The following is an 11,338-nucleotide window of genomic DNA, read 5'->3' on the forward strand; positions in this document are numbered from 1 at the left end:
CCAAAGGTCATCTCTTGGATGTGGGTATAATTTCTTAACTTTACTCGTACCATCCTGGTACTAATTGTCTCCAAGAGCCAGGCTCCACTGGAGGATCCTTATTTATATCTAAATGTGGTACTGGAGAGTGATCCTACGTCCTCAGGCATTCTGGGCAAGTGTTTATAAATCTCAGCACAGCCCAGGGACTTGGGCAGAATAACCCATACCTGCTTGTCTAGACTCTTCCTTATACTTTCTAGGCCGGAGGTTCTCAACTTGTGGGCCATGACCCCCAAAGGGGTTGAATATCAGATGTCCTGCATATCAGATATTTACATTATGATTCGTAACAGTAGCAAAATTACAGTTGAGAAGTAGCAATGAAATAACTTTATGGTCAAGAGTCACCACAGCATGAGGGACTGTGCTAAAGGTTCACAGAATCAGGAAGGTTCTGCGAGCCACTGCTCTGGAACTACTGTTCTTTACCTCTGTTTCTTCTAAGACTTTTCTTGCTTCCTTGATTAGTTAATGTGTCCACCTGTGTCTCTGTGGCATCCTGCATATTACTGACAATGTACTTATAATCCAGAGTTTTCAGTTTCCTCTTTCACTTAGACTGTGAATACCCAGGGGACTAGTTCTTTTTTACCCAGGGCATTGTGTAGTGTGTATAGTTTGGTAGATACAGAAATGCATGTTTGAGCCTATGGGTTCAGTGATATCATCTGGCTTTTTCTATTCATCATGAGATCTGTCTCTGGGCTCCCTTGTGAAGCAAGAGGCCACAGTGCCTCTTCCCCATGTGACTTAATACCTGCCATGTCTAGCATCGTGATGCAAATGTATTAGCCACTAAATCATTAGGACCGAGAACTGGTACTGCAGCTTGTTACTTGCTTGAATTGTAAAGCACCACCGCGTAGAAGCCTTCTGAGTACTGAGAGTACCCTGGTGGATCAGTAAGTCAAGGAGATTTACAGACTGTGACCAGTTCTCAGAATGGCAGAACTTCAGAACAAGAATATACCCATCTCTTCTTCCAAGTGAACCCGCCAGTCAAACTGTCAGCCCCTCAGCTGAAAAACAAGCTAAACTAGAAGCAAGCCCATGCAACACTTAGGTGACATGATGTTTGGTGGCTAGTTTTGGAATGCTTTTTATCCAATTTTCATTATAATTTAAATATGATTTTCAAAATGGGGGCCAAACTCTCCTACTTTAGGTTATTAGAATCAAAAGCCAGTTATTTGGGGGCCAATGAGGTGATTCAGTGGGGAAGGACACTTGCTGTCAAGCCTGACAATCTGAATTAGATCCCCAGAACCCAGATTATGGAGGAAGAGAACCAAGTTTTGCAAATTGTCCTCTGACTTCCATGTGTGTGCCATGGCATGAATATGGGACACACAAATGCACATACATGTAATTTTTAAACAGTTGTTTTCAGACCATGGGATGGTTCATCAGGTAGAGGAAAAGCTTCTGAACACCAAGCCTACTGACCTGAGTTCAGTCCCTGGGATCCACATGATGGAGGAGGGGACAGACTCCTACAAGTTATCCACCCATCCACCCACCTCCACACATGCTCCATCCTATGCATGCAAACTGAAAAAGCAAACAAACAAACTTGTTTTTGTTCTTTTTTTTTTCTTTTGATGGTCATTAAGGAGTTTTTATATTTTCTGAATCATGTACACATTTGGTAAAGTTGTAATTAGTTCAGGTTTTCAGATATGTGTAACTACTAGACGTGGCTATGCTAGAAAATGAAAATATTGGAACCTAAAATGTTTACTCTTTTCAACAAAATTTGTTCTTAGGATGATCAAAAGGCAGAAAACGATATGGCAATGAAACGAGCAGCCTTGTTGGAGAAACGCTTAAGGAGGGAGAAAGAAACTCAGCTTCGTAAGCAGCAGCTGGAAGCAGAAATGGAGCATAAGAAAGAGGAGACAAGGTAAGGGTGCTGCTGCGCCTCGTTGTCCACACACAGGGGCTTAGAGAGATCTGCAAGTGTGCCGTGGGGCAAGTCACGTCTCCAAGTGTTAACGGGATTCTCCAGATAGGCTGTGGGGAATGTAAGGCAGCTGGATCCTTGCTGACTTTGCTTGTCAAGAGTAAAGTTCTCCAGGAGCATTAACTTTGAAAATCAATGTTAAGGTTTAAAAAAAAAAAAAATTAAAATAACTTCACTGAGAAATACACATATACACACCACACACAAAGAAAGATGACCAAAAGTTTAGATTTTCTTAAGCCATCTATGTTTTCTCCCAAGGTTCTGAAATATAATAATTTTCATTCTCTCCCATCAGATGTGTAGCTCTCTCCGATGTCATTTGTATTTGGTATGCAAAATAATCCATTTAGCCCATCTGGTTTCTTAGGCGTAAAACCGAGGAAGAACGTCAGAAGAAAGAAGATGAGCGAGCGCGCAGGGAATTTATTAGGCAGGAGTACATGAGGCGAAAACAGCTGAAGCTGATGGAAGACATGGATACAGTAATCAAGCCTCGTCCTCAGGTGGCAAAACAGAAAAAACCACGGCCAAAGTCTATCCACAGAGATCATATTGAATCCCCCAAAACACCAACCAAAGGCCCTCCAGGTAACACCAGTTACTTATGAGGAGGTCTGTTCATAAGCACCAGCTTGGTTTGTTGTACTAACTTGACAATGCTTGGTAATACTAAATTGGATACACAGTTTGGGGTGATGCATGGTCTTTTTGGAAAATCAAAATGTGCAAAGGAAATTTTTATTTAATCTAGGTGCATTATATGTGCATGCATATATTTAGTGAGTCAAATGGGAATGCTAAAAATGTAGTTGAAATACTAACTTATTAGGGAATTCTGTCTGCAGATGTCACATTCTTGAATTATCAGTTACCATTTCTATCTCCTTTTATTTCACTCTTAAGACAAGCTCTTACATAGCTCAAGCTAGCCTCAGACTCACTGTATAGCCACGGATAACTTTGAACTTCTGATCCTCCTACCTCTGCCTCCCAAGTCCTGGGATTACAGGCATGTACTAGCCAGTATGCACCCCTCTGACCACAGTCCTGGGGGTTGAATCCAGGGCTTTGTGCTTGATAGACAAGCACTCCACCAACTATACTACATGCCCCAATGCTTAACTACTGTTTAAAAACTTACGAATGTAGGATAAATGTTATGTGTGTAAAATGTATAAGAAACATACCTGTATTTTTTGTTATCCTTGTTCTGGAGGTGAGGGTATAGGATTGACTCCAGGGCATTGCACTTGAGAGGCAAGAACTCTCCTGTTGACTCTATCCCTAACCAGTGTTACTGGGCAGTAAAGAACATCAGGTCAAGATTTCAAAATTTTCTCCCTTTAAGATAGAAATAGTCAAAAATACAAAATGATGATTTCTTGAAATTGAGAAAATATATCCCTTAAATTTAACATGCATAGTTTCTAAGCCATATTATTTAAAGTAGTGCTGTGGAAAATTTCAGATACTTCTTACAGTTAGACCTAAGGATAAAGGTAGAGGAGGCCCCTTGCCTAACTTGAGGCTTTAGATTCTATCCTTAGCACTTCAAAACTAAACAGGAATCCTATAGTTATTCGAATCCTAGACTTAATTCTGAGGGAAATAACCTAGAATTGATGGTTGCTAGGCAGTGAAACTTTGCTTGTGTGCTTGCTTTTTAGCATAAGCTGGCCTCCAACTAGCACTTTTGCTTCAATATTCCAAATTCTGAGGCTATAGGAATGGGCCTGGTCTGGTGAAACTCTGATATTGGCTGATGTGGCTGAAGAGAGACTGGTGAGATAGCTCAGTGCTTAAGAGCACTTACTGCTCTTGCAGAGAATTAGGGTTCAATTCCAGCACCCACATAATGGTTCACAACCTCCATAGCTCCAATTCCAGGGGATCCACCACCCTCTTCTAGCATCAGTGGGCACAAGGCATGTATGCAGGACACACATAGAAATGCTGGTAAAAATTAATATCCATGTAAAATAAAAATAAATCCCAAGCTAAAAACCACTGGGAGAAATTTTAATTTTGTACATAGGAATTAGATATTACAAAATATATGTTTTCTTCTTGAAAAAAACCTGGACACAGTATCAGGTCTTCTGTTACCACGTTACTTTTAGAACAGCAAGTTAGTTTTATTGTAGCCAAAAATGTGATTCTTAGTTTAAATTGTGAATATATGCATGCACCATATTATGTGTTTAGATTCAGGGCAAAAAAAGAAAAAAAAATTAGAAAAGCCCAATTCTCACTGCTGGTGTTATCTAATGAACAGACTCCTTTCTTCTTCTACATTGACAGTTGTGTTTTGTTCAGGATCACGAGTTTACTGTGTTTTTTCAGTCTCTAGCCTCTCTTTGGCATCGCTGAACACAGGTGACAATGAGAGTCTTCATTCAGGCAAGAGGACACCAAGGTAAGCCCAGAGCTTCTGAGTGTTCTCCACAGAAAAGTGTGTGCCCCTTGCAATTATGTAACAATCTAGATAAAAATTAGAGTTACTTTATATTTTATAACAAATGAAACACCACAAATTTTTAGTTTTGCTGTGTTGGCATACATCTTTAATCTCAGCACTCAGGAGGCAGAGGCAGGTGTATCTCTGTGAGTTCGAGGCCAGCCTGCCTGGTCTACAGTGTGAGTTTTAGGACAGCCAGGGCCACACACGAAACCCTGTCTTGGGGGGTCAGGTGTGTGTGTGTGAGAGAGACTTTCTGTTAAAATGATATGAAATGGGGCCACTAAGATGGCTCAGTGGGTAAAGGCACTTGCTGCCACATCTGGCATCCTGAGTTCAAACTCCTGATACCCTCATGGTGGAAGGGGAGAACTGACTCCAGCAAGCTGACCTCTGACCTTGTGTGTGACATGGCACAAGTGCATGTACACGAGCGTGTGCCCACACACACACACACAATAAATAAATACAGTGATTGTAATAAATGGTCTATTTACTTTTCAGTCTCTTTTATAATTTGAATTATTAACATTAATTCTTTTGTGAGCTGTAAATCCTAATAGTATTTATATGCAAATAGTAACTATATGCAAAGATATTGTTAATATGACTCATTAAATAATAGAAACAGAAAATAAAACCTGTCTTCCCATTGAAGACAGTGACATTACACCAATCCCAAAAGTAGCTTGCTTACTTGAATCTCTCATTTTGGAGCCTTTGTATCTAACACATGATATACTTTCTCTGGCATATAGACTAGACAGAATCAGTGCTGCCTTCAGCTACAAGACTCACATCACCAGAGTGCTTCTCTGGCTGTCAGAATCTCAGTCTTACGGTCCTAGTGTGCAGGTTGCCAGTTTTTGTATGGAAAAGGTTCATCCCAGCGGTGTTTTGTAATGTGCTGTAGAGAAGGCACAGTACTAGTGCTGCCTCATTGTTTTTGCTTGATGTTATCACACACATTCTCAGAAACGCAAGCGTTCTTTCTCTGGGACATAAAACACAAGTTATCCATGTTTAGGTCGGAGTCTGTAGAAGGCTTCTTATCTCCAAGTCGCTGTGGCAGTCGAAACGGTGAGAAAGACTGGGAAAACGCATCAACGACTTCTTCAGTGGCTTCTGGGACAGAATACACAGGTTGGTGTGAACGTTTCAGGGGGTGTTTTAATTTAATGCTCTGATGAGAACAGGTATGGGGCGCAGTGAAGGAGGAGTTACTGGTTCATCTTGTGGTATGAACACAGCGTCTGCTACAGTAAGGAAAGCGGCCACTCTGAGGTGCCAGCCTCTCAGTGATACAGCCCCACTGAAAGAGGCAGAATTCACCCCTGCCAAGTAAGGTAGGTTTCTAAAGTTGTCAGTTAGATGTCATCTGCCTTAAATATTACTTACCATTTGACTGTGCTAATTTGAGTTCAAAGAAAGCTTAGAGAAGTTTTGTAAGCAACATATTGTTCCTTAGAAGTATGTGAAGGAGCTTCTATCCCTAAGGACTTCCCAACTCTGCTTAACACTGGGGCTTCAGGAATAATCAGGCTGGGTAACTTAATGACACTGTCTCAAAATAAAAAACAAAGGTTGGGTATATATCCGACTGGTGAAGTGTTTGCCTAACTTGCATGAGGGTCGGAGTTCAGTCCCCAGCATCACCAAGACAGTAGTGATAATAATAGTGTTAAGGGAACCTAGAGGTCAGAAGAATGCATTAGATCTGGGAGGGTGTCTGTCCTCACGGATCCTGTTTTCTCTAAGTCCTTTTCAGTCCTCTGTGGATGGGCATGATTGAATAAAATCAAACCAAAGAATAGAAAGTGAGAATCCACTGAAAGACATGAAGCAATAGAGAGAAAGGGTGGCGACCTGGTGTGGGGAAGATCAGGTGAAGGAGATGGCCCCTGTGTGCCTGCAGTTTTGCAGGGTTGGAAGCATTGCCATACCCTGAGTAGTCAAGAACCGGCTAGAGACTGTGTATTTACTTTCTGGCTTCCCCTTTCTCCTCTTTATTCTGTAGCTTTGGTACAACCTCCTATGGTCAATCTGACAGCCTCTTTTTTCGTTTCTGTGTGTATGAGTGTTTTACCTATATATGTCTGTCTGTTCCCCTCTTGCACACCTGGGGTCTGCATCAGGAGGACATCAGATCCTCTGGGACTGGAGTTAGAGATGGAATCAAACCCAGACACTGGATAAGCAAGTAGCCAGTGTTCTTGACCACTGAGCCATCTCTCCAGCCCAGGTCTGACAGCCTTTCGTGTAAGATTGGGGAATATCTCCCTGTCACTCTGCCTCTGCCCAGGTCTGACAGCCTGCAGTGATAAGATTGGGGAGTATCTCCCTGTTACTCTTTCTGCCTCTGCTTGTAAAGTTGAGCAGTGTGAACACCCTAAAAAAGGTGCTTTTCTTCATTTTTGTTTGTGTGTACGTCAAGAGCTAGAAGACTGTGGTGGTGGTGGTGGTGGTGGTGGTGGTGGTGGTGGTGGTGGTGGTGGTGGTGGTGGTGGCGGTGGTGCTTTTGGATTTTTAAACAGAGTCTCAATATGTACCTCAAGCTGGCCTTGAACTCAGATATCCACCTACCTCTGTTCCTGAGAACTGGAATTACCACACTCAGCTTTGTGCATTTGTGAAATGGGGTTTCTTTCATTTGCCTGTCTCCACCTCACCAGAACTTTTTTTTATAAAAAATATATAATGTGGGTTCTGGGGGTTGAACTAACATCCTTGTGCTTACAAGACAAGTACTTACTGAGTGAGCTATCTCCCAAGACTACCTAGCTAAATATGGTGGCTTATACCAGAAACCCCAGCACTTGTGAGTCTGTGAGGCTAAGGGAAGAGGATGGCCATGAATTTGAGGCCAGCCTGGACCATATACTTACTTCCACACCAGTCTGGGCTTACAGAGAGAGACACTGTCTCAAGAAAACAAAACTAACCTAAAAAGGACTCTTGGACCCTGTATATTTTAAGCTTAATAGTCAGCAGTCTAGCCAGCCTGGAAAGATTGAAGAGACTGTAAGGTTATAAGCAGGATCTCATTCCCAATATTGCCTTCATGGGACAGCATCACAAAGCCACAAGAAAATCCCCCAAATGTGTCCTTGTGTGTATAAAGCCATGTTGTGATTGGAGTGTAGCCCCTAAAAAGAAGACCATAGAGCTGGACATGGTGACTTACACCTTTAATCCCAGCACTTAAAGGCAGAGGCAGGCAGATTTCTGTGAGTTGAGGCCAGCCTGGTCTATAGAGTGAGTTCCAGGACAGCCAAGGCTGCATAGTGAGATCCAGTCTCAAAAAAAGAAAAAAAAAAAGGGTCCATAAGAAACTTCAAGTCCAGAATTTGGTTTTCTCTTGCAGTGTCGTTAGTGTAGAATCAATCACATCATGGAAAACTGGTAATGTTTCTGTCTTGGAAATGTCATTTCTATCACTGTTATAAATGTTTTCACTACAGGACCAAAGCTCTACAAGGAACCGAGTGCCAAATCCAATAAGCACATAATCCAGAATGCGCTAGCTCACTGCTGTTTGGCTGGGAAAGTAAATGAAGGTCAGAAGAAAAAAATACTAGAGGTAAGCACATTCTCATGAAGATGAAATTCAGTAGCACTTGAGGGTCTTCAGGGTCAGTGCTGGGAAGACCCTCTGGCAGGGTGATCAGGTCATGTGTTAGTATTAGGTAGAGTTACTCTACTCCCAGAGAGTTCTGAAAGACCTACAGGTGTAGTTAAACTGTCTTGGAAAGTCTTGGTAGAACACAGTGGTAAATGCCTCCTGAGTACGTGCAAATGATCCCCTACGACTGCCAGAAATAGTAACATGAAATAGTAACATGAAATTTGATTTTTAAAATGTCATAAGTTTTAACCAAGTAATATGAACAGTTACATAAACATTCAATAAAATGGTACAACTTTATTGTTATCTTGTTTTTGTTTTCTATTCTAAAGGAAATGGAGAAGTCAGATGCCAACAACTTCCTAATCTTGTTCCGGGATTCAGGCTGCCAGTTCAGGTCTTTGTATACTTACTGCCCAGAAACTGAAGAAATCAATAAACTGACTGGGATAGGCCCTAAATCTATCACTAAAAAGATGATTGAGGGACTTTACAAGTACAATTCTGACAGGAAACAGTTTAGCCACATACCTGCTAAAACTTTATCTGCTAGTGTGGATGCAATTACCATTCATAGCCACTTATGGCAAACCAAAAGACCAGTTACACCCAAAAAACTCTTACCTACTAAAGCGTAGGAGGCGGGAAATGCTTGCTTCAGAACCTTTGTGGTAAATTTGTACTTCATCTTTCCTGCCTATAGAAAACCTTTCTAATTGCCAACAAGATTTTTATCCATTAAAACTGGACCTTAACTCTGTTGTTGTGAACAACTGGAATGTACACAGTGTTTGGAGTGCAGAAGATTCTCCTAGGTGATAAGGCCAAGTGATGAAGGGAATGCTTTGATTCACAAACAGAGGTTTGTATGTGACCAGGCTCGCCTGCCTGGCATTAGAGACCTTGAAGCACTGACTCCTCGTGGACACAGTGGGACATAGGCTTGAACTAGATGACAAAATTATGTGTTGTATTTTTTTTAACCCTGTACTATGTGTGCACATCTTCAGATGGTTTTGTTGCTGTTGTTACCTTTCTCTCTCCTGGGTGTTTATTCTAAGCTGCCTTTGTGTTTTGTTTCATGTGGAGATCATGAAAGCAGAAAGTTCACATTGAGAAGTGTCTTGCACCTTTCTTACGATGTTAAGAGAAACACTAGTGTTATGTTTTACAATAGCCCTCATGTTTTAATGGTATTACAGCATTTGCAAGAATCATCCTAAGTATTTACCTTCTCTATTTATTATTCACACAAGTATTAACATTTCTGTTTAATAAGGAGGTGTAAAGAGCTGCTCCTGGGTTCCCTGCAGACCACACAAGCTTTACCCAGAGTATCTTGTAAGAAGCTGCTGATTAAATCAGTGCCGTTTTTTACCACTTCTGGCCAACTTCAGAATAATTTAGATTGTACTTTTAACAACAACAACAACAAAAACACTTTCTATTTCTTTTAAAGTACGTCACTTTATAAGCTGGCAGAAGTGAGTAACACTTGAGTGTTGCCTTTCAGTATGAAAATGTAAGGCTTCCTGGGCAGTTCTCGGGAGGCCTTTATATTTATAACTGATATAGAAATTATATTTAGAATTTTTAAACATGTACAAAGGGCTACATTTTGATTTGAAAGTAGCTTTATGTTATTTTAGTTTTACTGGGTTTTCCTTCTTTTTTAGCCCCTTTTCAGTGGGACAGCGTAGGTTAGGACACACATGGAAGCCCCTCTATACTGTCTTTGTTCTTTAGCAAGTATACCAGGGTTAAGGTTAGTTGGGGAAAAACTTCATTCTCAGGAAAAGACTTGAATGATTTTGTGACCCTGTTGTGTTTCAGTGTTGTGACAACTGTGTACACTGGGGGGCGGGGGGAGAGACATATTGTTTATAACTGAGAGAGTAGTTTGTTTTCTTTCATGGGATATGGAGATGAAACTATGTACATTTCTCTAATTGAGTTGTTTAGAGAGAGAACTCATGTCTCATGTAATGTATTTACTTATTTAAAAAGAAGGACGGAATGGGATGTCCCTGAGCTGTACTTTATTATAAGGCCTCTAGGTTTCAGTGCATCTGGGTTTTCAACATTTTCTCAAATGCTGTCAATATTTTACTGTAATTTATGTTCTTATATTTATGTATATTTGTTAAAACTGTAAAAAAAAAATTTTCACGGATTTTTTCCAAAACCTGTGCAAAATGTATGTGTAGCTGAAAACTATTTGTGATCTGCTGCTTGCATGTAAGAGACCAGGCTATGTAACTCTCATATTTTAAATGTATACATATTATGTATATATGAGTATTAAAAATGGGGAATTTCACATTTTACCTTTCAGACACCAATTTTTATCACAATTAGAAGGAAAGGGTCAAACAAATATCCTTAGGCTAAGACTAGTTTAAAAAATTATGAACAAAACTAATCAAAACAAAGTGAATAATAGACAAAGGAATTTAATAAGCATTTTATATTACTAAACATGGTCTTTTTCCCTATCAAAGCAGTCTTCTTGCTGTCATCTGAATATTGAATAAAGAAAAATAGGCTGCAAGACAAAGGAAGAACTAATGAACACTAACCACACCTGTCTCTCTTCTTAAATTATATCCAGCGACTGAACTGAATGTCTAGTGTCTAAAGGTAGGGTGTGACTATCGCCACGAAGCTCATTGCTCTCAGTATATTTTACTTTATTAATGCAAGAGGAATACAGATATATTTCTTTAGTCTGCAGATTTTTTTATTATGGTGCAGCTTTTTAAATTATGTTTTAAAATTATACAAATGAAAATATACCATTCCATAAAGTTTGGAGATTTCCATCAGTCTTACTGAAACACAAGTGTTGTCATCGTTGGAGGTCAAATCACCATGATAATTATTCAGTTTAAATTGCCAAATCCTTGTCATGGTAAGCAGTGTGGCCTGTCAACTCCTGCTATTCAACACAACTTCTGAAGTTTTTAATTCCTCTCAGTTTCTTGGTTTTGGTTTTTGGAGGACTATTGCAGTTCTTATTTGGCTGTTTAAAGCCAAAATCTTCTTTCTCGCTGTGACTTCATGGACACTGTTGGGCAATGTGCAGTGTGTGGTGTGCTTACTGTCCACTCCTGAGCACTGCAGGTGATGTGTGCTGTCAATGCCGTCAGACTTGCTAGTTCCTGGTACAGTGTAGTTCCCCTTTCATTTGAATAAAAGCATGGCACCAAATGACTCTGATTCTTCAATAAAATGTGTGTTTTGTCTT

General features: G+C 40.4%; 1 protein-coding gene across 2 annotated transcripts in view; it reads left to right on the forward strand.

The window, feature by feature from the left end:
- Camsap2 (calmodulin regulated spectrin associated protein family member 2) overlaps positions 1-11,304 on the forward strand; it is an 88,816-nt gene extending 77,512 nt beyond the window's left edge. For both annotated transcript variants that reach the window (XM_027417480.2, XM_027417481.2), the window contains 6 exons: positions 1,809-1,945; positions 2,376-2,596; positions 4,352-4,424; positions 5,494-5,609; positions 7,928-8,046; positions 8,424-11,304. In XM_027417480.2, coding sequence (XP_027273281.1) covers positions 1,809-1,945; positions 2,376-2,596; positions 4,352-4,424; positions 5,494-5,609; positions 7,928-8,046; positions 8,424-8,729 — 972 coding nt within the window. In that variant the 3' untranslated portion in view covers positions 8,730-11,304. The remainder of the gene's footprint in view (positions 1-1,808; positions 1,946-2,375; positions 2,597-4,351; positions 4,425-5,493; positions 5,610-7,927; positions 8,047-8,423) is intronic.
- Positions 11,305-11,338: the final 34 nt, after the last annotated feature.

The sequence above is a fragment of the Cricetulus griseus genome, chromosome 5 (assembly GCF_003668045.3).
Source record: "Cricetulus griseus strain 17A/GY chromosome 5, alternate assembly CriGri-PICRH-1.0, whole genome shotgun sequence".
Taxonomy (NCBI): domain Eukaryota; kingdom Metazoa; phylum Chordata; class Mammalia; order Rodentia; family Cricetidae; genus Cricetulus; species Cricetulus griseus.